This window comes from Gymnoscopelus microlampas, assembly GCF_963454915.1.
Source record: "Gymnoscopelus microlampas genome assembly, chromosome: 19".
NCBI classification, from domain to species: Eukaryota; Metazoa; Chordata; class Actinopteri; order Myctophiformes; family Myctophidae; genus Gymnoscopelus; species Gymnoscopelus microlampas.
Window position 1 is genome coordinate 10,197,161 of NC_139956.1, and position 26,224 is coordinate 10,223,384.

A 26,224-nucleotide genomic window follows, 5' to 3' on the forward strand; every position below is an offset into this window, starting at 1 on the left:
AGGCAGAGATCTCCGAAAACAGGCGCTGTGTGTGTGTGCCCTCCCCCCTTTGAGCTTAGCTGAAAGAGAACTCAAAATGGGGCCTACGGCAGGAGAGGGATCTGCTTAAAAGCTTTTAGTGTGGGTTTTCGTCACTGCTGATGTCAAGTTGCCGTGGCAACGGTGAAGTAGGCCCTCCATTTTCCCTCCCCCTCCCTGTTCTAGCCACTCCCATGTTCTCTCTCTGTCCCCCTCTCCCTCGCTCTGCACTGGCAGCACAAAAAGCTTTTAAGCTGAAAGCAAGGCAACACATGTCGGTGCAAGAGATTGCTGTGAAAACTGGTTTGAAATATAACCCACAGGGGAGGGGGGGGGGAGAAAGCGAGAGAGCAGATTCTAGTTTCCTTGGCAACAGGACTTTGAGCCTGGCATTCAGCCAGGAAATTGCTCTCTTTAAAAGCTTTTAATAATAGACAAGCCCATTGAGAGAAGGATTTGCATCACAAGAACTATTCCCATGTAGAGATACACGTAAATAACAAGCAGAAGCTCTGCTCTCAACCAGTGTGGCACACAGTGGGAGAGGAACAAAATGTGCCAATATCCTGCAGTGATAAACAATGGTAACTCCTGGAATGATATACATGGCCAGGGCTGGCTGACTGTTTTATCAGTATTCTTTTGTTACCGTCGGTCAGTGACAAGGGGCTCTGCTGATTTGCCACTGGCTTTCTTCAACCAGTTGAGCATTCTTCCCCTCCCCCACTCCACCTGGCATCACAGGGGGGTAGGTCTGGACTTTCAACTTGTAAATATTAAGACTTAGCTTGCCCTGTCTACTCCTTTTGTCTATCATATAATAGAGATATTGATAGGTACTACAACCCCTGTCTCTATATCAGATAATGTCTATCTGTGCACTGACATTTCTCTCTCTTTCTCTCTCTCCCTCTCTCCCTTTGACCACTTCTTTCTAACTCCAATTTTCTTATCAAAGAATATGTACAACTATGTATGCACCATGAGAGAGAGTAAATGTGTATGTGTATAAATATATATATGTATATATATGTATATATGTATATATGTATATATATATATGTATACACACGTGCACACACACACACGCACGCACGCACGCACGCACGTGTTACACGGTAGTGTGAACAATAAAATAGCCAAAGGCTTTGGTTCTAAACAGTGACCAGAAATGGGGAAATACCACACAAAACCACACAGTAGGCAGGAGTACAAAAAGTCAATGTTCGTTTATTCAACCTAAAATCTAATAAAAAGACAGGGCAGTGACTTTTGAGGGGAATGCAAATAGTTCAATGGCCAACTTTTCAAAAGGGGGGGGAGTGTCTTCAGAGTCGTCCACTTAGTTCCATAAAGCACTGTAAGATACAGAGTCAATTAGTGCCACAGGTTCCAGGATAACATCCCATCCAAACATTCAAATGTCCGTTGCCAGTAACATCCAATGGTAGCAGTAAAGTGTCTTGTGCCAGGAATATCCAACTACAGTAGTGCAAGTGCCAATACATGGGTTTGTACTTCCCTTTCCATTGGGGTTCAGTTGGTTCCTGCCTGAGGCCCGTCCTCCCTCCTCTGACCTTGCTGGGGGTCTGTGCACGTCCGTGGTCTCAACAAAATCTGGCTTCCTCTGCAGCAGTGGCCTTTTTATAGCAGAGCCTACCAGCCTGGCACCAATTGCAGCCTGCAACAGTGATTAGCTCCTGCCCTGCACCTTTCCAATTGGGGAGGAGTCCTGCATGCTGAGCTATTACAGCATTAGACTGGCTTTCAAATCACTGCAACTCAAAATAACATATTAAAGTCAAGAAAACATGCACACAACGTCAAAAATAATACAAGCCAGCTAAATAAATAGTCTGTCCGCACGCACGCACGCACGCACGCACGCACGCACGCACGCACGCACGCACGCACGCACGCACGCACACACACACACACACACACACACACACACACACACACTGTATATATGATAGAGGTTCGGGCTTATGTCGCACCACTGATGATATGCCCATATATGGAGATCTCTGTATCTGTCAGTCCATGTCCCTTCTATGCCCAGACAGTATATGAAGATCCCTGTATCTGTCAGTCCTTGTCCCTTTTTGGGCGGTGTAGCCGCCCTAAGTGGGGTTGGGACACCTCATTAGTACACCCCTAGCTGTACTGTGATTGGCTGACTCTATTGGCTGACTCTATTCAGCACTGTGATTGGCTAGCGAGACACATGATGAAATTAATAACCTATAAATAGGACTATGCACTTTTAAAAAAACACTTTTTTTTAAAAGTGAGCTTCCATCACTGTGATGACCACTGTGATGACCACACCACCCACTTCACACTGGGTGTGATTTTTATGCCCATATATGACAATCCCTGATGTCATCATATGGGCATTCCGGGAATGCAACATTCCGGGAATGCAACAAATCAGTCAGCTCCATATAAGGGCACAAAAGGGGGTATGCCATTCCCCCTTTTGTGCCCATATATGGAGCTGACTGATTTGTTTGCGCCTGATGCCTGATATATAGACCTTATGTGGATTATGCGGTCGACACACGCTGACACTTTGCACCTTAATCCCATGTACAATGCACTGTCCTTTGTTTTTCTCACACCTTATATAGCATATCTCATGTACAATATCGGCTGGTATGCTCACATACCTTTATGTCTAACTCAGGTACTTACCGGACTTTATGTCTTACCTCAGGTGCTATGTGTAAATATATAGATAATTTGTTTGTTTTCTATTGATAGTTTTGCAGTTCAAATGTATATAGCGTACAGACAAGTAAAGAAACTTAAAACAAAATTGCAATCATTTGTTTATTTCATATTTAAAGGTATCTTCTCTGTTTGTAGGCTATGTGCAGTAGATCTGCTGTACAAGATACAGATAGTGCGGTAGGATAACTTTATCTATTAATTTACATGTGTTTTTAGGTGTTTGTAATCTGTGGGAAGTACTGTATATGTCTCTGATGTCTCGGTATAGTTGGCAGGTATTTAAAAAGTGCAGCTGTTTCAATGTTGTGTATAGTGCAGTGCACAGTCTGTATTCTCTTGGGAGCCAGGTTTGCCTGCTGCGGCCTCTGTCAATGGCAAGGCTGTCTGAATCTGTACATAGTCAAGGATTTCCTTAGTTTGGATCAGCCACAGTGCTCTCAGGTATTCTGTCACTGTGTTTGCTGTCCAGGCCAGGGCCAAATAGCATTCCAATTATATTATTAATTAATAGCATGCCAGATTTTAATCGGGATATTCAAGTTGATGTTCCTTTTTTTGATGTCATAAAAAGCACTTCTTGCCTTGTGTCGGGTCTCTCAGGTTCACAGCTTGGTTGAATTAACTGTGGTACTGATGCTTAGGCTGAGGTAGGTAAAGTTTTCCTCTGTCGTAGCTACAGATAATTATCTCTGCCAGGCTGTAACGGCCGGGAGGCGGAGAACCAGAGATTAATATATATTTTCACGCCTATCCGTCTGTTGTGTCCTGACTACTGGGCCCCACAACTGACACAGCCCTAAGTAGGCAACTGGCCTGGCAGAGATCTGCACTCCATGGAGCTCACTTTTCTAGTTTATATTGGTGGTGCTGGAGGCTGGGTCTTTTTCGAAATATCATTGTTTTACAGTGCCAGTGGGAAGCTTTACACCACTCCAGGTGGTTCGGCAAAGAACGATGAATACATTTGATAGTTGACTGTTTTACTGAGACTTTTTACAGGCAAGCTTCAACTGTACATAGCTGTGGGTGTGGTTCTGTATACAGCAAACAAAATTACATAAAACAATTAACACACAATCTACAATCATTAATGTCAAACATAATACCTGCCTAAATAACACAAACTTCACAATCAACTTCAGACATCTGCACAAAATATATGTACTTACAACAAAGAGACGCACACATGAAGGTCTGCACAGAAAATAAACACCTAGCAGGCTGGTCCTGATTGTATAGCTGACTGCTCTGCTTGATTATCATGTATTATGTATAATTGTGAAAAAAAAGTGTAATGCACATCAAACAATAATAAAAACATTATTTATGATTAACATACCAATGATTGCACTTGATATGGCAAAATGGTTGAACATTTCAGTTCCTTAGTTTATTTATTTTTCTCAGTTCTCTGTCTGCTGGAATTGTCTGGCAAATGACGTGTGGTTTGTCCGGATGTATGGTACACAAATGGCTGAGATTTCAGTTCCTTCAGTTCTGTCTGATGGAAAGGTCTAGTCAAATAATTTGTGGTTTGCCAGCAAGTGTATTTGCAAGTTCCCTTTCTTCACTATCACTGTATAGTTGTTGCAATTCATTTTCCCATCTTTTTTTTGTTGTTGTATACTATGTCTTTTGTCTCATGATGACGTCTATCCCCAAACTCATTCAACCGATGTCTTGTTTCGTTAGTTGTCGTTGAAATATAGTAGTAGCTTAATGAACACGTAACACACCTGTATCATTGATATGCTGCCAGGGTCAATCCTGTGTTAATTCACACTGCCCCACTCAATTGTTAGTTTCAAGGGTTGTGGTTTCAAGTATTTGATGTTGATGAGAAAGTCTTAGACCATGTGTAGGTGGTGTCATGTAAGGTATGCCAGTGGAACAATGAAAAAATTAAGGCAGATATTAGCAAACACTACTTCTAGTTTGTCTGTCTGTTTGTCTTGTCGTGCATCCTCACCTGATGCAATCATAGTGGCAGGCCTGTGACATTCCAAACAGGTCAATGTTTGATATTTCAGCCACTAGCTGGCCCTCTAAATATTCTCCATATTTATTTCCTTCTCCTGAATGCACCTCTACACAGATGTAATGTGATAATGGTAGTCATCCGTGACCCTTCTTCACTTCGTCTTTATTAGCCTTAGCCGCTGTCATTCCTGTCATTCATCTTAACTCAGTTTTACCCTCATTAGACGCTTTACCCATCTGCTCTTCACAAACCTGACAGACGGTCTCTCCATTCATCATACCACAAATTGGCAGCTTCTCCCAATCCATTACATCTGTCACTTGATTTAAGCCTAATTTATGCCTTGCATATTGAAAGACGTGGACAAGGAATTGAAAGTTGATTTGAAAGGTTCAGTTTGTTTTTCTGCCATATCATTCAGTGTTTGGGATTTAAATTAGTGTCCTCAAATAATTCACAACTGTGACAATTGTGTGGGTGACTTTGTTACTGATACAGAAACAGTTGTATTGAGAGTTTTCAATCAGAAAGAGGATGTCTGCTAGTTCAACGGGTTGTCACTGAGAAAAACTGAGTCAAAGAAAAAAAAGAAAAAAGTTCGAACAACAAAATATATATTCTGCTTTGGGTTGCCCAATACTCCTTGACTGTTCAATGTCATGGCTGAAAGTATGCTTAGTTATCTACACAACATTTTCTCATCCATTAAAGTGGATGTAATCCAGATTACTAATCCAGGAGCCAGACTAATCTACAGAATCTACAGATAATCCAGCTATCCGCCTCTCATGTCTTGAATTCACTCCTGTTAAGTAATCTGAGCTAACCATAATAAAATTGGCTTATTTAAGACCACTTCATCTAACCAGGTAGAACTAATCTAATTAGCTAAATTTGAAAAAGCTGTGATAAAGTATCAACGTTTAGGAAAAGCTGAATTTCAATGGCAGAATAACAATTTTGACGAGACAACGGTTAGCTTTAAATGTAGACCCATATTAAGAACATTTGAGTACATAAATGTCAATTCGAAATGGTAATCATGTTCAAATTGCCTGTGGCTGAACCACTTGTTTCAAACAATCAAAGTGTCTCTAGAGTAGACTCTAGAGACACTATGATTATGATTATTTGTGATTGTTTGTTCTATTACTATTTTTCTGAGATTCTAGAGGGACATCCTAAAAATAGTTGAATGAGCACATGCTGTAGCACATAACCACCCCCCCTGCACTCCCAGATACACACATACATACCGTACATAAAGAAGGAAAGTGACAACATTGTCAGTGCTCGTTTTTCATTGTAATAGTCCCACAGTACTTTATTTGCAAGTTGTTTGTACTTAAATACATATTCCTACATTCTGCTCTCATATTTGTTGTCACCTCAAGTCTTCCTTTCAGTAGCAATTTTATACAAAGGTTTTTATCAACAGTCTGTACAAAGTGGTCATACTGTAAGCCTCAAAGTGCCATCCATCAGTGGAGATCTACTGTAGCTGGACAGACACGAAGTGAAGCTCTCAGTCACAAAACAAACAGTGCCATAACTCAAATGACATTTACCAAAAGACATAGCATTAATGCTATACTTGTACACCCATAACAATGATAGTCCAGAAACCAGCTGACATTATTATAAGCAACTCAACTGAGTAGAAACGTTTGCAATTAGATGATTTTGAGTGCCACAGAGACTGGTTGTGATTTATCTTCTTTGTATAACTTAATTGATGCCATTGTTTCATGCAAGTAAAATGAGAGCAAAATATCAATGACAGACTCAGAATGACCATGCCACTAAAACACACTGGCTCTGAATAAACACAGCTCTGTATATAGTTTGGCTACTATGTAATGTGATGTAGGCTTGATATGACAACTTGATATGGTATTCAAAGTAAGAGTAACAAAAACAAAAATGAGTAAATGCAGTTCCATGATATCACTTAAAAAAATATGATATAAAAACATGACATAAAATAAATTAGTAATTCAGAGTACAGCTCTGTTATATAGTCGTACCTTAGAAAAAAGTTTAATGTAAATTTGTCCACATAAAACACATACAAACAGCGCATACATAAAGTATTATAAAGTATAAATGTTTTTAATGTTGGCCTAGATTAGTTGTATGTTAACACATACTGTGTATATCTTGTCAAAAGTACATAAAAATAAACAGGTCCTCAAAGGACTTAATGCAAAGTGACTGGACCATTTGGCCAAAGGTGGGTCCACTACAAGAGGTCTTTTGCATCGGCTTATGGCAAAAACAAATTGTGCGTATCATAAAACCTACAGATGACCATACTTAGTGTTTAGGTGATGAAGCATTTGAGGCTGGTATTTGTCTGACACAGACTCTGTAAAAAAGACTAACTTCTGGAGGAGATAGCAGTAGTCTAGCCTTCAATGTCAGAATTGATGCAAGAAGACCGAAATAGTTGTGGAATGCACCCAAGCTCTGAGGCAGAAAATAAGGAATGTAAAGTTGTGAAGGTCAACCCATAACACACATAATACTAAAAAATAACATATTACTGAATGAAATAGGCAAACGGCAAAGTGTGTCAGGTACACACTCTGATTCAGACAACCCCACACCCCCAAATGTCTTACTCTCTTACTTAACACCACTACAAAAACTGCTCTCTCAATTACATCTTGTAAAATGATAAGTCATAGCCCAAAATGGAAATATAAAAAAATATGTAAATGCAAACATATCATATAGTATAACAAGTATCCATAATATACAGGAATGCATTTTTTGTTTTCTTCAAAATGATAGGATTTAGACAAATCTAAGGAATGTAGTTCTTGATAAGTGCCACTAGAGGTCAGCAAACATCCATGCTCACATGTCCAATCACGCTTTAAATATTTTGAAAGTACTGTTTCTTTTTTTTTTACTATTCTGCCTGTGGACTAACATTATCTGCCCTTTGTATCATTCCTTCATTCTGGGCCTCTTTCAATTCCTTGTCAGTTATTCCACATAGCAGCAGTTGTGGTGAGCTTTAGTGTTCACCAATTCAGAAAAGAATAAAAATGAAACAAAATCAACTAATTACATTCTTGATATCTCACAGTATAAATGACAACATTTTACCCAACACTGAATTGTATGTGCACAGTGGTCTCAACTGTCTCACTGAAAAACGAATTGCAATCTTGTCACTGTTACTGTATCAGAAAAAGAACCCAGATAATTTTGTCATAGATGTGTCAAAATGAAAACTCACCCATGCTGCCATGAGAGAAAATGTAATCTCAGCCAATACTGCTGAAACCCCAGTCTCTCCTTGTCTCTAAAATACATCGGCATCTTAGCTGTTAAGTCTTATCGATCTTTTGTCGTTATTTTCCGCCTGCATCTTTGTTTTCAGTCAAAAGTTGTCTTTCTCTTAATTTCGCACGGATGATCTCTAGAAAACCGTCTTATTTTATCTCGTGCATTCAGCTGGAGATCAGTTCCTTGTGCCGCTCGGCATCGAGTGTCTTAAGACTTAGCTGAAGTCTCCGACTGCCCATCCTCTGCTGATTTCCCACCGGCTTGGGTCTGTCTCCAGTTTTGCAGTCTCAGTTGGGACCGTATGGCTTGCTGGCTCAATCTCTGGGTAGGCACTCCTCCTCTGTGATGCCCTGGGCCTTGAGCTCCTCCAGGACGTTGTCCAAGTGCCCGGGGTCGGGGTAGCCGTGGCCCGTCAGGTTGGAGCCAAACTCCGTCTTGTGGTGCACTTCATTCCAGATGACTGTGTCTGACTCACCGGTGGTGCTGGACGTGCCCACTGAGAAGATCAGACGGCGGTCCCAAGCCACCAGAAGCAACCTCAGAACCTGGAAGAATGATGAGACGGAGGTGTTGATCTGATAGTCTGGGATTATGATGGTCATCATAATCCACATGTAAATCCCGGAAGAAAAAACTATGTGATGAGAAGAGCGTTATAAAAAGTTAGCATCAGAGAGTTGCTTACCTTGCGTCCCTTCTCGCTGTCGGGGAGGTAGCAGTGTCTGGGGAATCCACGGGCGGTGAATGGCTTGCCTGGGTTGGGATGCTCTGGACCCTGAGGAGGAAGGCACATTAAATACCTGTTTTTGTTTTGGGGAATGTTGTGAAGTAGAGAGACAGGAAACCAAGGGCAGAGAGTGGACAGTAGGCCGGACCTCGATTAGTCGATGGTTCGACTAATCAATCGAGGGAGTCTGATTTGACTGCCAATCTCGAATCTTTTTTTTTCAATTTTTTTGCATGATTCGACTGATAGATTTGTTATATTAATTAACTAATAGTTTGCCAAAAATAGGATATATATCATGATTTATTGGGAGAAACCAAGCAAGTATATGTTAAATCAGACATTAAGACCCCCCACAGGCCAAATTCGACTACCAGACGACTATCAGCAACATTTGGCCAATCAGATTCTACTATATAAATTCTTAGTCGGGGACAGGTCTAGTGGACAGACATGTGAGACAAGATGGGGTTGGCTTCAAACCCGGGTCCTCATGCTCACAAGGAACATATCGTCTGTGCCACCAGGCAGGCATCTCTTAAATGCCTATTTGTAATGCCTGTTTGCACTGTACAGGTGACAGCTCACAAGGTCACTTTTCACTGTGGCCTACCTGTACAGTATAATGACAACAAATAAGAAACGGAAATCACCCAAATGCATCGTTCAAAATAACATGTTTTCTAGGAATGCCATTACGTAGACAACAGATCAGTTCAACATGTGGCATGGCTGTACCTGGATACCAGGGGGGATGTTGTAGATAATGCGGATGGTTTTGCAGTCGGGGTGACCTGGTAGTGAGTGTGGTATGACGTGGTACTCCATCTTGCCAGGCGGCTGGTTGCCAGTCTTGACCCCATAAATGGTCTTGCAGGTGGGGCACTGCAGGCTGCCGTCCTTGTTGCCATTATTGTACATGGCGACAAGGCATTGGAGGTGGTACTGGTGGCCGCACTGGGCCAAGCGGCCTACCGACTCTGCCCGAGAAATGCCACCCACTCCAGGCCCCTTGTAACCGGATGGGCCAGCGAGAGCCTCCATGCAGATAGTGCAGTCCTGAGATTGGGCAGCAAAGTTTTTTAATAATAGCCAATCTAAATGGGAGTTAGACGGCATTAGTAAAGGAAAGGCTATAAGCAGTCACACCACCAAACAAATTCCATATCCACATTAACAGGGCCTAACCCGAATAACCACCGCCAATCAGAAAAGCTTTAATATGCATTCATCTTTGAGGAAGTATATTAAGGACTCACTTCCTCTGGAGGATTGCGGACCTTCTGAAGGTACCTCTTCACCACTTCTTCAGGGGTCTTGCCTGTCGGCATTCAGGGAACAAAAAATGAGGGCAAGCCATGAATCATGTCATCAGACGAGTGTGTGTGTGTGTGTGTGTGTGTGTGTGTGTGTGTGTGTGTGTGTGTGTGTGTGTGTGTGTGTGTGTGTGTGTGTGTGTGTGTGTGTGTACATCCACACAGTACATCCACCCATGTCCTTAGTTTAACCCACCTTTGCGGGCCTGTTTCTTGGTCGTTTTGCGGCAACAGTGACCTAGGCCTGGTATAGGCTTGATGTCACTTTTGCTGACAGGCGGAGGGTGAAGCACCAGCTTAGGTGGGCGAGTCAGGCAGACAGGAAGACCTGCAGCGCTCATCAGGATGCCTGTAATACCTGGGAAAAGCAGCAGAGAGAGTTATTGTAATAGATTTTATAACGTGGCCACATTGAGCCATGGTTTGAAATGGTTTAACACACTGCTAATGGTTCCTTTTCTTTTATTGTTACTATTCTGACCATATTTGATAAATAAATTATTTAGCTACCATCGCAGTTAGTCATGGAGTTAGTGATCATTCGTATCCCTCTTTCGGTGGCTGATACAATTTACACCGTAGGCATTTAGAAGACGCTCTTATTTTACTTACAAGGTGCAAGATCTGAGTAAATGGCATGAACCCTAGTCAACAAAGTGCTACAAGGTAGGTTTTTTGCAAGGTCAAGATCAAACCTAGCATCTGTCTAAACTAGACGGTATGTGTTACAGCTATATTATTTAATTTTGAACCAATTGTTGTTGTTTTTTTTTACTTTAAAACCAGAAACTCAAGTGGCAACTCAACACGTTCCCAAAGGTTTTTACACAATTCTCAATATCCTATATGCATTGAAGGACACTGATACAAAGGTTTCCAAATTCACTGATGCCAAATCGTCCAGTAAGAATCATGCATTTTTGTCAGTCTTACCTGCTAAGGCGGGGTGCACAGGGCTGGATCCATTCAGGTTCTTTACTGGAACCGTTGGTACTCTGAAATGCAAAACAAACAGAAACACACAGGTTAGACCACTTGCACACAAACAGTCAACACAAAATGCCCAAATCCGGTGTGTCACAAGATGTAGACAGAAGCAGAGCTGGTGACGGCTAAATGCTTGCTCACGGGTCACTCCGTGTTGGCAGCAGGCCATATGGTGCATTTGCAGAGTCATGCAGACAGATAAAGCGGCTGTAGCTTGGTGCTGAGAATAACACCTTGACCCAGTATGATGCCAAGTAGGCCACACGTGCCCATGAGGCTTAGACTGAACACAGTGCAACATATCAGGCTCGCATAATGTTATTGATTCTGATTCTGACGCAACTGAAAGATTGTGTGACATTGCTTTGAAAAAAAGCAGTGTTGTAATGTAACTAAGTACATTTATTCAATATTGGAGTATTTCCAATTCTCAGTACTATGGAAATATTTCAACTTTTACTACACTACAATTATTTCAAAAGTTTAGTTACTACCGTAGTTACTTTGTAGATTTTGATTATTATTACAGAACATATATTACCCACCTCAGCCCTATATACATTTTGGCCATTTGAAAATAGCTGATCTACAAGCTCACAATGTGTCAAGATTGTAGATCTGCTATTTTCAAAAGATTTTTATACATTTGAAAACTTGTGAAATGGGACATTCTGCATAATGAGTCATATCTACTTTTGGTACTTTTAAGTACATTTTGATGCCAATACTTTTGTACTTTTACTCAAGTATATTTTGAATTCCGGAGTTTTACAGTATTGCAGTACTTTTACTTCAGTAAAACATTTTAGTAGATTTTCCACCACTGGAAAAAAAAGTAAAATGTAAACACGTCTGTTTTTCTTTCTATTATTAAACAAAGGCAGTTAAAGCACCTGGGTAATTAAGTAATTCATAGTAATGGTAATTATTTTACCCAATCTATTCAAGAAGCTTTCAGTCAATTGGACGACAAAAATATATATGCCTTTACTACAGTGTAGCTTCAAACTAAAATGTATCAATGTCCTACCATATCTCAACCAATTGATAATCAAAACACAATTTATGATGATGACTAACTATGACTGTAAGACCCTTCTCACATTTTGCTTGGATGTGTATGTATGTAACACACTCTCAAATCAATAAACTATACTCACGGTCTGCCAGTTTTGATGATAGTCATTGTTCTCGCTTGAAAGCAGCAAACAATTTGACTCCAAACCCAGTATCGTCTTACTGCAGTAATACTCTATCTACACTTGTTTCCACTTGACTCTCTCACACTTTGCTTTCCGTTTTGCACTTCTGTGGAGTTACAGTGTATCTTTGATATCCGTCTGCTAGGCCCTCTTCTCTTTGTGCCAGTAGTTGTGCTTATGTCTGTGTGTATGCTCTCCTTCCCCCTGGCTCTTATAGTCCTAATCCACCACTGATTAACCTCTGGTTGTAGGCAGGATCCACGTCACCACAGGGATTACCTGCCAGTTACCACGCCACAGCACTGGGCTACCGTAAAATACAATCCGAAATCAGTCATCATGTGAATTACACATCAACAAAAGGTTCCAATAGTTTCATAGATACTGATTGAATTAGTTTGTACTTCATGTAGGACCCTCTCGAAAACAAGATGCTATATCTCAAGGGGTTATTCCTAATAAAGAATTTCGATCATGATGTACCAGAACGATCAGTTCACCTGTCCTCTGAACTCATGGATGGTGATACATTTAGCTACAAATGCTTACAATGTCTGTATCATATTTTGATCTGATCAGGTTACCACAACAACATATGAAGTTCATATGTTGTCCCCGTGGGTGTCAGCCCCACAATGGCATGTGCGTAAAAGCTTTCGGTGCAGGGGAGGACGCATCGCTGTCACTCAAGACGGCCGTGGGGGCGTGTTTGGGTTCCAGGGGCGCGGCCTCCGGAGGGAGTGCAACGTAATTCTGAAGCACGCGTCAGGGGAGGGTTTCCCATGTGTGGCTGGAAAGTGGTCCACTGGAAAGTGTTTAACAGGATTACAATGACCTGATTATAAACTATACTAATGAAATGGTGATTTGTAATGTATTATAGCTGGTAATGTAATCAGTTTTGTATCATTACGGTATATATATTTAATTGGTCAAACCTAAATAGCCTACTACGGATTCTGAATTATAATCACTGAAACTAATGAGGCAGGCTATGCTGGCACTAGCCATCTACATTCTGCCACTCTACCTATCACAGATATCAAGGATGGGTCAGCATCAGCTTCTATTAGATCAACTGCACAAATACTGTTTGTTGTGTTACATAATAATTATGTAACACAACAAACAGTATTGTTAATTGTCAATAAGCATAGGCAGTGTCCAAGCTACAGCATCATGTTCCCGTGCACGTACACTAGGTCAAAAGTGCTTGTTGACATCCACTAAATGACAAAATGTGATGACTCACTGATTCACTCACATTCTAGATTTACTGTACATTCCCTGAATGAAATGATGCAAGCTGTTGTGTTGATTGTATTGATGGATGCCTGAAAACGCCTACAGTGGGTATAAATCATTTTAGCAGAAGTGTGTGTGCCCAGCAGTAAAGCTATGTGAGCCACAGAAGATGGAGACAGGGAGGGTGGGAGAAAAGAAGAATAGAGGTGGGATTGGAGGAGTAGAGGTGGCGGGTCATCGAGTCACGTTTCTCTGATCTAAGCTAATCTGCCAGCATTAGTGAAGCCTCCATCTGGACCACTGGATCAAGGTAACATAAGAAGCTGCAGCACGTGTTTACACAAAAACAAACCCAAACCTTCAATCATAGGCGGCGGGGGAGCCTGACAATTGGGAAGGCTAGGAGATCTGGCTTGAGGCTGGGGGGGTCGGCCACACGCAAAGCGAATAATTGTGTTTTTGGGGTGGATTTTGTTAGTTTCTTTTCGTTTTTTTTGGATCTAGTATCAACAAAATAACAAAAAAATGCTGCGCAAATATATTATATATAATTTGCACATTTCCCAGAATTTCCCAGGATAACATTTTGGAAGGCTTAGCCTACCCTAGCCTTCATTACCCGCCGCCTATGCCTTCAATCTATTATTAACGTACTAATTATTCCTTTTCACTAGACAACCAACACACCTACTCAGACACAAACACAAATAAATGAAGGCCACTGACACTTACATAAAACAAAACACAGGAAAGAAGCAACTGCTGTGCAGACTAAAGGGCATTCTCGAGTCGGCACCGAGTTTCTTTGACAGTGATTTGTCACTCAAGCGCGACTTTCTCAACAACAAATATTACATATAAGTTTTAAACTCATAGAGACCTATTTTGGCAATGAAGTAATCCAGCTGAAGCATATTTATGAGGTCAATATTCTTCTTCTTATCATTATTATTATGTTTGATTTTACATTAATACACTGCTTTCATGCACAATAAAAAAGAAATATATTTAGCATGTAACTCTGACATTCAAGTGTACAAGGTTTTAACCAATAACACCAATGAACAAACTGTAAAAAACAAAACAAATATTCATACAGATAAGGATTTCCAAGGAAGTGTATCCAACTTAATACTTAAGCAGCCACAGGATTCAAAGTGTAGTGTAGTAGGCTAATTTATAGTTTGTCGCGTGATTGTGTTGCTCGACGTAGATACCTAATTTGCACAAGCTGTAGAGACGGATCAGAAAAGACTTTATCTGTCACGTTGTCCGTTTTACAGCAGCAGGTATGACCATCTGTCAACATGCATCACATGACATCTAAGTGACCAGACCCACCATTCAACTTTGTACTTGGAACGACTAGCATAGTATTGAGGAAGGGATTGAACAGGCCCATTCATAAAGAATTGAGATAGGGATTGAGGAAGGGATTGAACAGGACCATTCATAAAGTATTGAGGTAGGGATTGAGGAAGCGATTGAACAGGACCATTCAAGTGTGTACTTAAGATTGAGGTTGAAATTGAACAGGAATAATGAAGACTAACCCTGATACTAACCACTGTTCATCTGGTGTTTAATAATCGACTGGATTCAAAATGCTTAGTTGGCCGTATGGAAATTATGTCCAAAATAATTCCTCAATGCGGTGTGTTAAAAAGAATCAGTTATTACATGAATATCTGATCCCTTTAGTCCATTTGCTAAATGCACAGTATAGAATATATATCCATTCTATCTATCAAGTATCCATCTATCTATCTGTGTATATATACAGGATAGATAGACAGCTTGCAGCGTGCTATTGCTCCACAAGTCTACTCTGGAAATTGACCCTTTCTGATGCACATTTAAATTGAACAAACCAGCTCCCTCTGCCATTAGATCTTAGCCTGGTATCCAGCCTGCTTCGCTACGTTCGGCGGACGTTTTTTTCTCTCTTCGCTTCTCAGTCTGGAATGCCTCCTATCTCCAAGGGAGGCGGGACATGGCAAACGTTTCGAGTCGTGCCGTGGCTTCTGATTGGTCTGTGGTGCGGGGCGGGACAAAAAAAACAGTGTGATCGTTGTGATTCGTCATTCGTTTGAACAACATCCAATCAGCAACGACGTTGCCTAACGTAACATATGTAGTTCCAGTGTAGTTCTGCAAAACGAGTCAATGGGGTGCATTCCAGACTGAGAAGCGAAGAGAGAAAAAAAAGTCCACCGAACGTAGCGAAGCAGGCTGGATACCAGGTTAATTAGATCTGGTACTGCAGATTTTCCTCTCCTCTCTCCTAAGAAGAGCACATTATTATTTACACGTCTAGTGGCATACATGTCAATATTGACACGCATTTTGTTATATGATGAAGAACGTACCTAAGATTATATTTCCTTGGTGAAGTTGGCGATCCATTTAGTAAGATAATCGTCACTGTTCTCATTCCATCAACATCAAGACAGCTTCAGTAAAAATCTGTCTTCCTGTACATACAGTACTAGTCAGACTTCAAAATAAGGCTTTGATAGGCAGTGATAATATCATTTGATCATTTGAGAGTGTTTTATGAAAAGTAATGCAAAAGTATTGTAATAAAACATTACTTTTAATTGAAAGTAATACATGATATATTAAATCACATACTGTATTGAGAGTAACTCCCCAGTTAAATGTCGTCAAGCATAGTGTCAGATATTCAAAATGTTTGCAATTGATTTCCCGTTTCCACCACTGAGAAGGTCTGTGGTCTCACTCTCCACCACTGTGAATAAAATCAAACTGGAAACCTCAGCAAATTCCATTAGAACCCCACCTCTTTTTAATAGGTTCACTCTTTCCCATAAAAAAACATCATTCAGCCCAACCCATAATGAATGAGACCTGTCACTCTAGCTTGCTGGTCAGGGCAGCTCTAATGATGTTCTCGCTTTCATTAGCGCTGTCTGGGATCAGAGGGCTACAGCATGGCATCTTTGTATTTCCTGACCTGAGGTCTCTCTCACAGACGCACGCATGCACACGCACGCATGCACACACAAAGTTCATGTCTTTGGCTCAACATTGTTCGGCAAATGGGAACCAGGCTCTCAGCTGGTCCCACAAACATTGCCATGGCTACCAACCAAACACAAGTGTGCGCACGCAGTTGGGGACAATGGGCCTCCAGGAATGAGCCTGGGAATTAGAAGGGAATTGAGGCACATGGAGTGAAGTCCAAATGAGGGATTTCTATGTATGAAAGTACACTTTCACCACAACACCCTTCACTAGCTTAAAAGGTAGGGCAAGTGATTTCCTTTGGTTGAAATAAGTGTTAAATAGCTTTATATTCTGATAGTACTCATTTCTATCCAGTGTTACTCCAGCTCTTTATTAAACAGAAAATGCTTTTGTTGCCATGTCAGCTTATTATAAACGACTTTGAACTTGTTTTTCTCTAAAGTCGCTTGTAAAATATTGTATAGTTGCGGGTTACGTTTTTGTTTGGGCTTGTTTGTAAAGGGTAAAAAAAAAACGTTCTTTTCTATCGATTACTCACTCCATGGAGACTTAAATTCATGGATATTTTTTTGTTTTTGTCGCATTCCTAAGCCAATAATTTGATGATGAGCAGTGGGTTCCAGTAGGAGACACAAAGCAAAATTGTGTACTCCCAAATATTTGCAAAGATCCTGTTTAGCTCATGAAGCAAAACATCTCACAGATCCTGACTATGCTGCTGATCAGCTCCTCAACTCAAGCGCTTCTCACTTCATTGGAAGAGGCTGCTGGAAAGGTGGGCTTGATGCTTAATGCTAAAAACACTGAATGTATGATTCTGATGTATGATTCTCAACAAGGACTCGGATCATCAACCAATCCTGGCAAAGGACGGATCCATGCTTTTGCTGGACAATGCTACAGAGATATAACCATCTCTGATGTACTCTTCTGGATACCATTAAAGCAATGAGAGATCAACCAGAGTGGCATGGCCAATTGTATTTTTTTAAGACAGCGGACGATGGATGATGAAGTTAGTTTTAAATGGCTAAATAATTAAGTATTTCTTCCCCAATAAAGAACTACAGTGGGCACGCTGTACAATATCTTACTGATGTTGAACTGCAATGTTTGGCCCAAGGTTAAAAGTGTGACTCATTCATTAAACATAATTAATGTCTATCAAACACCTGAATTTAGGATCAAGTGAGTCATTAAACTGGCTGTCATGAAATGAATGCAGAACATGCTATGCACCATCTGATCTAATCTGAAGTCAGTGTTGAGTTGAGTGAGATACAGAGTGCCCAACGTCTATAGAACAGCAGTATCAAACCATGAAAGACATATTTGCTCTTGTGAAAAGTGTGGCTTTCAACATTGGGTTTGAAAGAGATCCTTAGACAAAGACAGTTGCTGTCTTGAAGTGTGCAAGTAAATGCATTTTGAATATGTCCCAGGTCCAGCAGATTTTCATTTGTAGTTCAGAACACATCTCTCCTCAGTTGCAGGAGAGATGCAGTTAGATTTATTAATCCCAGATTAACAGAAAAGAAAAAACATTGGTCAGTATAAAGACAGATTCATGTTCCAAAATGAATAAGTGGTAGCCTACTTCTTTTTCTCATTTCCAGTTTGTGCTCACCACAAACTTTACCTAAACAAAAATCACGCACTTCACTCCTGAGCGTACATTAAAACTGAAACTCACCAACAGATCAGTGTGACAGACGCCCCATTCAAAATTAGGAAACGTTATGCATAGTTTTGGTACGGCGTTACTGTAAAATCTCTTTGGGAACTATTGTCCAGGCACAAGCAAACGTTCTTAATAATAAACATATTTCACTCTTCCCAGCCCTTCTGCTCTTTGGATATAATGCCAAAAATAACCCCAAATCTCAGAAAAGTGAATAATCCTTGCTGCTTAAACAATTACAAGACCATTCTCAAAAGCAGAGCATGGGCTGCATTGTTCTAAGATATTTGTTTTCCAGAAAGATAAGTTTAAGCATTAGCCATGTGGTCTCATGCTAAAACGTTCATTCTGATAGACCGCTACTATATATTTATACATTTCTGAAGCATGCATTCTTGTCTCTATGTGCATGCATAATGTATATATTTATGTTTCAGATTGTATGCATGTCTTTTTGATCTGTTGTGAAATTTGGTTGAGGTTTGTTGCTATGCTCAACTGTTGATGGTTTCTGACCTGTCTGGTGGCATGTATTCTGAAGCCCAAAGTATGCAAATCAACAAGGCAGGTGTGTCAACAGCGAGGCTTTAGAGGCTCATGACTGAGCGATCGAGCCTTCAGGCGAGCGATCGAGTGCCCTTCTGAGCAGCCAATGGCCTTGCATGTTGACAAGCGCACCGTCCCAGTTGGCAAGCCGTGGTGGATGGAATATGTTATCAGTATCATCCATTTACAAATTTCGTTAGCGGGCAAGCTACTGTAGCTAGCTACATAATGTAAACAGACTAGTTGCAAAATACTTTGGATTTTAAACTGGGGTTGGCTGGTTATGTTTGTGGAGGAGGCAGTCCTTTATTTTACACCTGGTGACCCCTTGGCTTATATACTGCTCTATATCTATATGTAAAATAAATAATTGGAACAATAAAATGATAAACATGCACTTTGTTTAACTGGAGTCATCCCTACTATTACACGCATCTTTGTGAGGTTTGCGCCCCTGTAACTTCACATTATGGTAAGTTTCGTATGACCAAATTTGAACAGAAGTACATCTACTTTAATACAGTGCAATGTGTTTTTAGCAGTTACAAAGTCTTGTCTCCATGTGATCAAGATGTATGTCAGATTTTTCTAATTCCATTTTGTTTGACTACGATTGGCTTTCAAAGTTTGTGGGAGGGGCATGTTTGCATGTAATGCCACAAGCATTGCTGGACCCATCAGTGAGAAACCTTGAATGCACACTCCCAGTAGTCCAAGGAAGAACCTCCATTCAAAAGTATTCACATTGTCCTGGTATAGCACCACCATGAGGCCAATTTTTGCTAAACACATTGTTCTATGTTACTCCTACAGATTGTTGTTCCATGTTACTAAAGTTTGCAGGAGTGGCCCATTTCTCACAAAATGCAACAAATAATGCCACCGACACTGTTTCATTGCTGTGAATGTTTGCACACACACTCTTCCTAGCTTGACAAAGAAATGCCATACCGTTTTCAAATTAGCCTGATGGTGGCAATAGAACAATATGATTTATTCATAACTCCTGAATTGTAGCTCATACTATCCAAATCTTGTGACTAGATTCCGAACATTGCTGGCCCACAATAACCTACCTGGCCTGGCGGAGGACTGTGCTCCAATGAGCGCACTTTAGTTTTGCATTGTCTTTTACATTGACAGAACCGAATGTGAAAAACCATTGGTGGTACCCTTTAAGACTATTTAAAATACATTAACTTACAATTCACTAAGCTAAGTGACATGTTTGCGCTGCATCAAAAGCAGACCAAAGCAGATAAGTCTAGGTGACTGGCTACTCACCCAGAGGCTATGAGGGCACGTGACTGGGCCATGGCAATCCGCTGCAGGGCGGGCCGGCTCAGCCCTGCGAGGCTGGCCCGCGGCGGAAGAGGTGCGGCGCAGGCAGCAGCACCGGTTGAAGCCACCGGGCCTAAGACACGGGCAGAGGGTGAAGGTGTGCAGGTGGAGGCAGCTGTAGAGATGAGGGACGGAGCCGGGGCGGTTGCTGTAGACGGGACAGAGGACGCCGAGAGGGACGACGACATGGAGGGATGAGGGGCAGAGGTGGCATTGGAGGAGGGAGTGACGGAGGAAGGAGGAGGCGGCGGAGGGGGAGGAAGCGGGGGGAGAGGCGGAGGCGGGGGCCGGGTGGAGGACAGGGAGAGAGCTGCGGTGGCCGAGCCCAGGAGGGAGAGAGAGTGGGCAAAACCTCCGACACCGGGACCCCCGCCGCCGCCGAAGACGCTCAGACCAATACCCCCGATCCCTACACCACCAGCAGCCCCACCTATGGATGTCCTGTGAGGGGATAGCGATCGGGACAGGGCCGGTGGTCGAGGGAGGGTCAGTGAGTAAGACCCTCCAAGGGCAGGATAACCCCCCAGTTTTGGACTAGGGGGTTTATTCTGGGGCGGCCTGCGACCCAGGGTGTGAGCTGTCGACAGGGCCCCCGCTTTGACGCTCAGTACCAGCATACACTGTTGACAGGCACAGGGCTGTCCCAGGGAGGTGATGGCCGACGCGGGAAGTGCCCCGCTTGGATAAGCACTTCCGTTGCCCATGCCGCCGCCTCCCCCACCCATACTCATCCCCATCCCCATGCCCGCACCGGAGACGCCCGCTCCCAGGAATCCCCCCGGTGCGGCAGGCGGCGGCCCCCAGGCGTGATGTGACTTGGGCAGAGGTCCCGACACGAGCGGGTAGGCCAGATCAGAGCGGCGCTGGATGCGTCGGCAGCGCTGCGTCTGCCCATTGATTTGGGTCATGCTTTGAAAGTCAATGAGGTAGCAGAAGCCCAGTGGTGACAGGTCCAGCCAGGGCTGCTGGCGATCGCGAGCCGCCTGGATGGCGATGCCGACCTCCGTGTCGTAGGCGGTCCAACTCCCAGTGTCGTTCTCCCACTCCCACAGCCAGCCCTGGCCAGGCGCAGAGGTGGGATCGTAGAAGCTACGTCTCACCGGGCGAAGGGTACCTAGGGGTAGGCCACATACCCAGCAGTGCACATTATGACACATGACATATGACACATTAAACACTATGACATATTGTCCTACGGTGGTGATGGGTGGTCAAAGTAGGTGATCTATAATAGATAAGCTGAAAGAAAAGATTTGAAAGCATTTGAAGATTTTCGCCTATAATGACATGGCCAAATTCGGGATGCCAGGTTGAAAGTGGTTAAATGTATGCTATGTTATTATTTTTTAGGGATAGCCTAGTAACCAAAACTATGACTCACCCAAATCAATTTGCTGAGGACACTAAATTCATTTTGGGGAGAGGAGATAAATGTTTGCTGGATATGGGGCTGCAACAATATTTGCAGTGTACAAGCAGATTAAAACCCTAACAAATTCAACATGTCTGTGTGTATATGTTCGCTAAGAGTTTGGCCAAACAGTCAAACAAGTTGCCCCTGGCAACAGCACACCATGGTCTGAATTCTGATTGGCTGTCAGCCTTGATCCAGCCCAAAGCTGACTGTGTTTGCTTTCCCAGAGTGTCCAGGGTAACTCCAGAGATTCTTCATAAATCCTTCTCATACCAGATTCTAAGGTGTTTCTAAGGCAAAGTGGCCAATGGATTGCCAAGAAATATAAGGAAACAAAAACAAGTAATGAATGCTGAATAATGGAGCTTTTTTGGGGAATTAATCTGTTTTCATGAATCAGTTTTGTCAAGTGCAGCTTTTCCACAGGAGACCTCGTCTTTCATGCTCCATTTGCCAATGTGGATGTTCTGTAGTTCAGGTGGAATACTGTCACTTTTGTTAATATGATTAACCAATAAAAACACGATATGCTTTGTTGTATGTCAAATAACAAAATTAGCAAGCTCACAACACACCACAATGCGATGCATTGTTTGTGAGTTTGTAGATCTGCTATAGTGCTATTTTTGCTGAACGTTCACCTATTATTTATTATTGTCAAATGTTCGCCTACTTTGACATGACCAGTATAGGGATGCTAGGTGGTTTATATGATTAATAACAATGGTCGATAAAGTTCACTTCTCAATAACTCTAAAAGTTGGAAATAGTACTCTAATAGTCTGTAGCCTTTAGTTTAAAATGAGGCAGGGTTTGTGCATAATTATTATTATTATTTATTTATTGTGATTCGTGGGCCCCCCTCAACCATCTCTGTAATATCTAAATGAATTTAACTCATGATTGAAAAGCTACATTTAAAGTTTTGCAGAGTAAGTTGTCAAGTATAAACATTTAACAGTGCCAGGCATAGAACAGGGTCATTTATACAGTTGGCACCCATCAGTGACCTCAGATTACTGATATCCCTCCCTCCTCCCCTCTCTCAGTCTTTCACTAGGCAACACCACCCCTTTTCACACCCCTCCAGCTCTTGCTGAATTTGGGGGGTATACAAGGGCTTTTGTATTAGCTTGAAGTTGAGAGGAGAGCAATGGTTGGAGTCTGTTGTTGATTCTCAATTTTGCCGCCTGCTTTCCTCCCTCCCTCCCTCATCAGGACTAGACAACAGTTATGTTACGCAGGCAGGCTACATGTGAATGCAACATGCCAGGGCAATATGTCTTAGGAATTAGGTACATTATAATAAATTATGCAAGGCCAAATACATGTTCAGGTACATAATATTAAATGGGTCTTCTAAATCGTATCATTAATTGTCATGTTTATCGCGTTAGCTTTTCCATCTCCCATACCTGGAGCATTGTGTGGAATGTGTGCACTATGACAGCTCATCAACTGTACTGGGTGGGAGCCCCCAAACCCCTCAGGCAATGCCACATTTTGCCCACCAAAACATCAAAGAATAAAATGGCCTGCATGTGACTGGCCACTGGAATGCTCTCCTGCAGGAAAACAACTCATGATTCCTTTGCACCAAAAATAACACCAATAACAGTTCAAACTCTTTGTGTGTGGGGGGGGGGGGGGGGGGGGGGATGGGTACGGATCAAAACAGCTTGAAAACGTAATAACTAAACAGGCCCTTCGGCCCAGATTACACCTCTACGCAGCCTATATGGATCTTTTCTGGTTTGTATAGCACTGTAGGCTAGTACTACCACTAAAGATGCTGTCGGGTGATGCTGTCAGCATCTCCTACCTGTGTCTTGTCGGAACTGGTGCATGGAATGCAAGTCGATGATGTAGGGCGAGAGGCGAGAGTCCACCTGGCCCAGCACGACGCTACCACTCCGCGGGTCGCTCCGGATGACTGCCTCGATGTGGTGGGAGACGGCCGGGCTGTAGGGCCGCCAGCGTCCGTGTTCGTTGAGCCATTCCCAGACCACCACGGCGGACGCTAGTAACATCCTACTCCTGCAAAGGGAACGAGAAAAAAGACACACAAAGCCATGAACGCAAGCCAGGGGTGGTCACTCGTTTTCATCTAAAGATACCCATCTTCTACTCCGCCTCGCATCCCTGTGCAACGGGCGCTGCATCCATCTTGTAGAGTTTTTGCAAAGCCAGATGTGTCTCATCATATCTCCCGATGTGTGTTTTTAATAGCTGTGCGGCTCTGGTGATGACATTATACAGAACCTGTACCTTTCATGGTGATGTGTTCGTTGTGGGCGCAGCGATTACTCCATCCTTCGAGCCCAGGGCGCAGACCAGAAAGAAAAGCAGTAGCTAGGGCACAAAACCGTGCAGGTTCATTGCATTTTACTCCCTATGCAGATAAAGTGACGTCTACTGAAATCATTTCTATGGCTACAATCAAGTTAGGGTGAGAGAGGATGCGATTTGGCTTGTTTTTTGGAGGTGCAGCACTCGTGAAGTGGGTTACTGTGACAGAACGGTTTGTATCTGCATTGTATCTCAACGCGTTAGAAAAACGTTACAATGTAACGGTTAATGAATCCATCAGTGGAACGTTCTTCTGAGGCAGGGACGGACGGACGGGACCAAGACAACATAGCCTATGTATGATGAGCTTCTTGAACTCTTAACTACGAAATACGTGAAATATTTACCAATGTAGGGTTTAGCTCGGCCTCGGTATTTCCAGTCAAATCAAACAACTATTATGTACGATAATTTAGCGATAATCCATCTCGCTCTGAAATGTCTTGCTGCTGTTGTGGTCTTGAGGAAAAAATCCTGGGCTTCACTTTACAACATTGCTTTGCATTATTTGCGTTGCTGGCTGCTCCATGTCACTGTGGCTTGTTATAACTCGGAATCACCCAAAGTGACAGAGAGACACAGCTGGAAATCATTTGTTGCCCCGGCAAAAACTGACATTTATGTGCGTGCGTGGATACTAGCATGCACATTGGCACGCCCTAGATAGCAACATCATCCAATCAAATTCAAGAAACACGATCCTTTCATTGAATATTCCGCCAATGATGAATAGCTTATTTTGCCATACATTCCTTTATTATTTCCGATCATTTCGATTATTTGTGACACATAATAGATCCTTGCACATTTAAACTTACTCGTATCTGATTAAGCTAAATAAATTGCTAAAGAGAGTGGAGATGCCGGGGATTGAACCCGGGACCTCATACATGCGAAGCATGCGCTCTACCACTGAGCTACATCCCCAACTGCCACTTACTTGTTAAGAAATACCATTAAAAATGCAACAGAGACAAGAGAAAAGTGTTGTTAGTGTTACAAAAAGTAATTCGTAATTTAGCGTTATCCAAAAAAACTATTCAACATGGAGGGCTGCACTCGGAAATAAAAGCCCACATTTTTATTGTTGTCACATTGACAAGATGACATGACAAACGTTTCGGCTATCCAGCCTTCATAAGTGTCAAAATCAAAAATGTTGTCAGAAGAGCAAGAGAAGAGGTTTTTCATTTAACACTCGACACTGAAGCGGCTTCCTACAACTAGAGAAGGGGTCTTCAACGTTTTCAGGCCAAGGACCCCCTAGCTGAGAGAGAGATGAAGCAGGGACCCCCTCTATATCGTATACAATTGTGTTTCAGATTAAAAAATAATAATAATCCGTGGTCTGCTTTTTCCCCCTCTACACCTCTTTGCCAAAAATAGCCGATCTACAAGCTCACAACGCCTTGCAGCACATCTAGAGCTCGGGCTGGTACGCGGCGCGGATGCCACATATAGTCGGAGAAAAGGTCTGTCGGATTATCGCATGCCTCCCGTACGCGGCGGCCCTCACACCTACGTCGAAGGTAGATTCCAGGTTAGCATTGGAGATCAATATAGAATTATAAAAGTATCATTAAACACTCTACCTCTTCCTCCGATAAATACTGAAAATAAAGATCTTCTGGCTATGAAGTTGTTGCAGAATATTAAACCAGAATCTAAAAGCCTCTCTAGCAGGCCCTAGAGTCCGTGCTGCTCTTTACACCCAACTGGAAATTGGACGATAGATAGGTGATAGAAAGTCTTGAAGTCTTGACCAACTGCTGAGGAAAAGGTGTTGCCAAAATCAGTGGGGAACCCTGGGGATCATCCGGGAGTCTTTATATTATTGAGATACCTTGTATGAAAAGTTTTCAACCTGAGGGTGGTGGCAGAGGATAGGTCATGGGCTTACCGAAATAGGTTTCACTACCACCACCAGGGAGGGTGAGCATGAATGCTCAGTCAGTAGGTTTCATTACATTTTTAGATAATTGTGTGCAAGTGGAAAGTTTGGTCTAAGGGTGGCGCTAGAGGACAGGCAATGGGAACACTGAAAGCAGCAGGTCTCATCTGTATTAGATTATGAGATGTTATGTGTGGCAAGTATTTGAAACACAGTTCAGGCACTCAAGAGGATAATAGATTTAAAAAGCCTGTTAATATCATCGCTGAACAAAGATAAAAAAAACTTCCTGCTTCCATTATGTTGGAAGCAGTCACATTATTAGTCACAGTGCACCAGACGAAATCACACATCAGAAACATTTGCATATAATATTAGAGCAGAAAAACAACAATGAAATACAAAACAGGAAAGTTTATCATTTTGCTACAAATAGGAAGACTACCCATGATAATGGAGAGGTCTTCAGAGGAAAACAAACACATGAAGCTCATTTAAT

The 26,224-nt window shown here is 42.2% G+C and overlaps 1 protein-coding gene across 4 annotated transcripts; it reads right to left on the bottom strand.

Annotated features, from left to right (window-relative positions):
- Nucleotides 1–6,060: 6,060 nt before the first annotated feature.
- Nucleotides 6,061–24,331, bottom strand: dtx4a (deltex 4, E3 ubiquitin ligase a). Of its 4 annotated transcripts, XM_084042574.1 has the most exons (10): nucleotides 24,182–24,331; nucleotides 23,754–23,837; nucleotides 23,308–23,522; nucleotides 20,015–21,185; nucleotides 11,012–11,073; nucleotides 10,275–10,436; nucleotides 10,022–10,083; nucleotides 9,501–9,821; nucleotides 8,721–8,810; nucleotides 6,061–8,580 (listed from the first exon to the last, which is right to left on the bottom strand). In XM_084042574.1, the coding sequence occupies exons 3-10, from the start codon at nucleotides 23,513–23,515 to the stop codon at nucleotides 8,350–8,352; spliced, it is 2,307 nt and encodes a 768-aa protein (XP_083898700.1). In that variant the 5' UTR covers nucleotides 23,516–23,522; nucleotides 23,754–23,837; nucleotides 24,182–24,331; the 3' UTR covers nucleotides 6,061–8,349. The 4 variants fall into 4 exon arrangements, with proteins under 4 accessions (XP_083898700.1, XP_083898703.1, XP_083898701.1 ...); XM_084042577.1 differs by lacking the exon at nucleotides 23,754–23,837; XM_084042575.1 differs by lacking the exon at nucleotides 24,182–24,331 and having other exon boundaries at nucleotides 23,754–23,874.
- Between the last annotated feature and the right edge of the window lie 1,893 nt (nucleotides 24,332–26,224).

What these genes read in the sequence shown, in the direction of transcription:
- dtx4a (XM_084042577.1), bottom strand. Translation starts at nt 23,515, where the DNA reads ATGTTACTAGCGTCCGCCGTGGTGGTCTGGGAATGGCTCAACGAACAC. An exon ending in CGTGCCCTCATAGCCTCTGG is followed by an intron (nt 11,074 to 20,014) that starts GTGAGTAGCCAG and finishes TTTGCATTTCAG; the next exon opens with AGTACCAACGGTTCCAGTAA. An exon ending in ACAGCGAGAAGGGACGCAAG is followed by an intron (nt 8,581 to 8,720) that starts GTAAGCAACTCT and finishes TCATTCTTCCAG; the next exon opens with GTTCTGAGGTTGCTTCTGGT.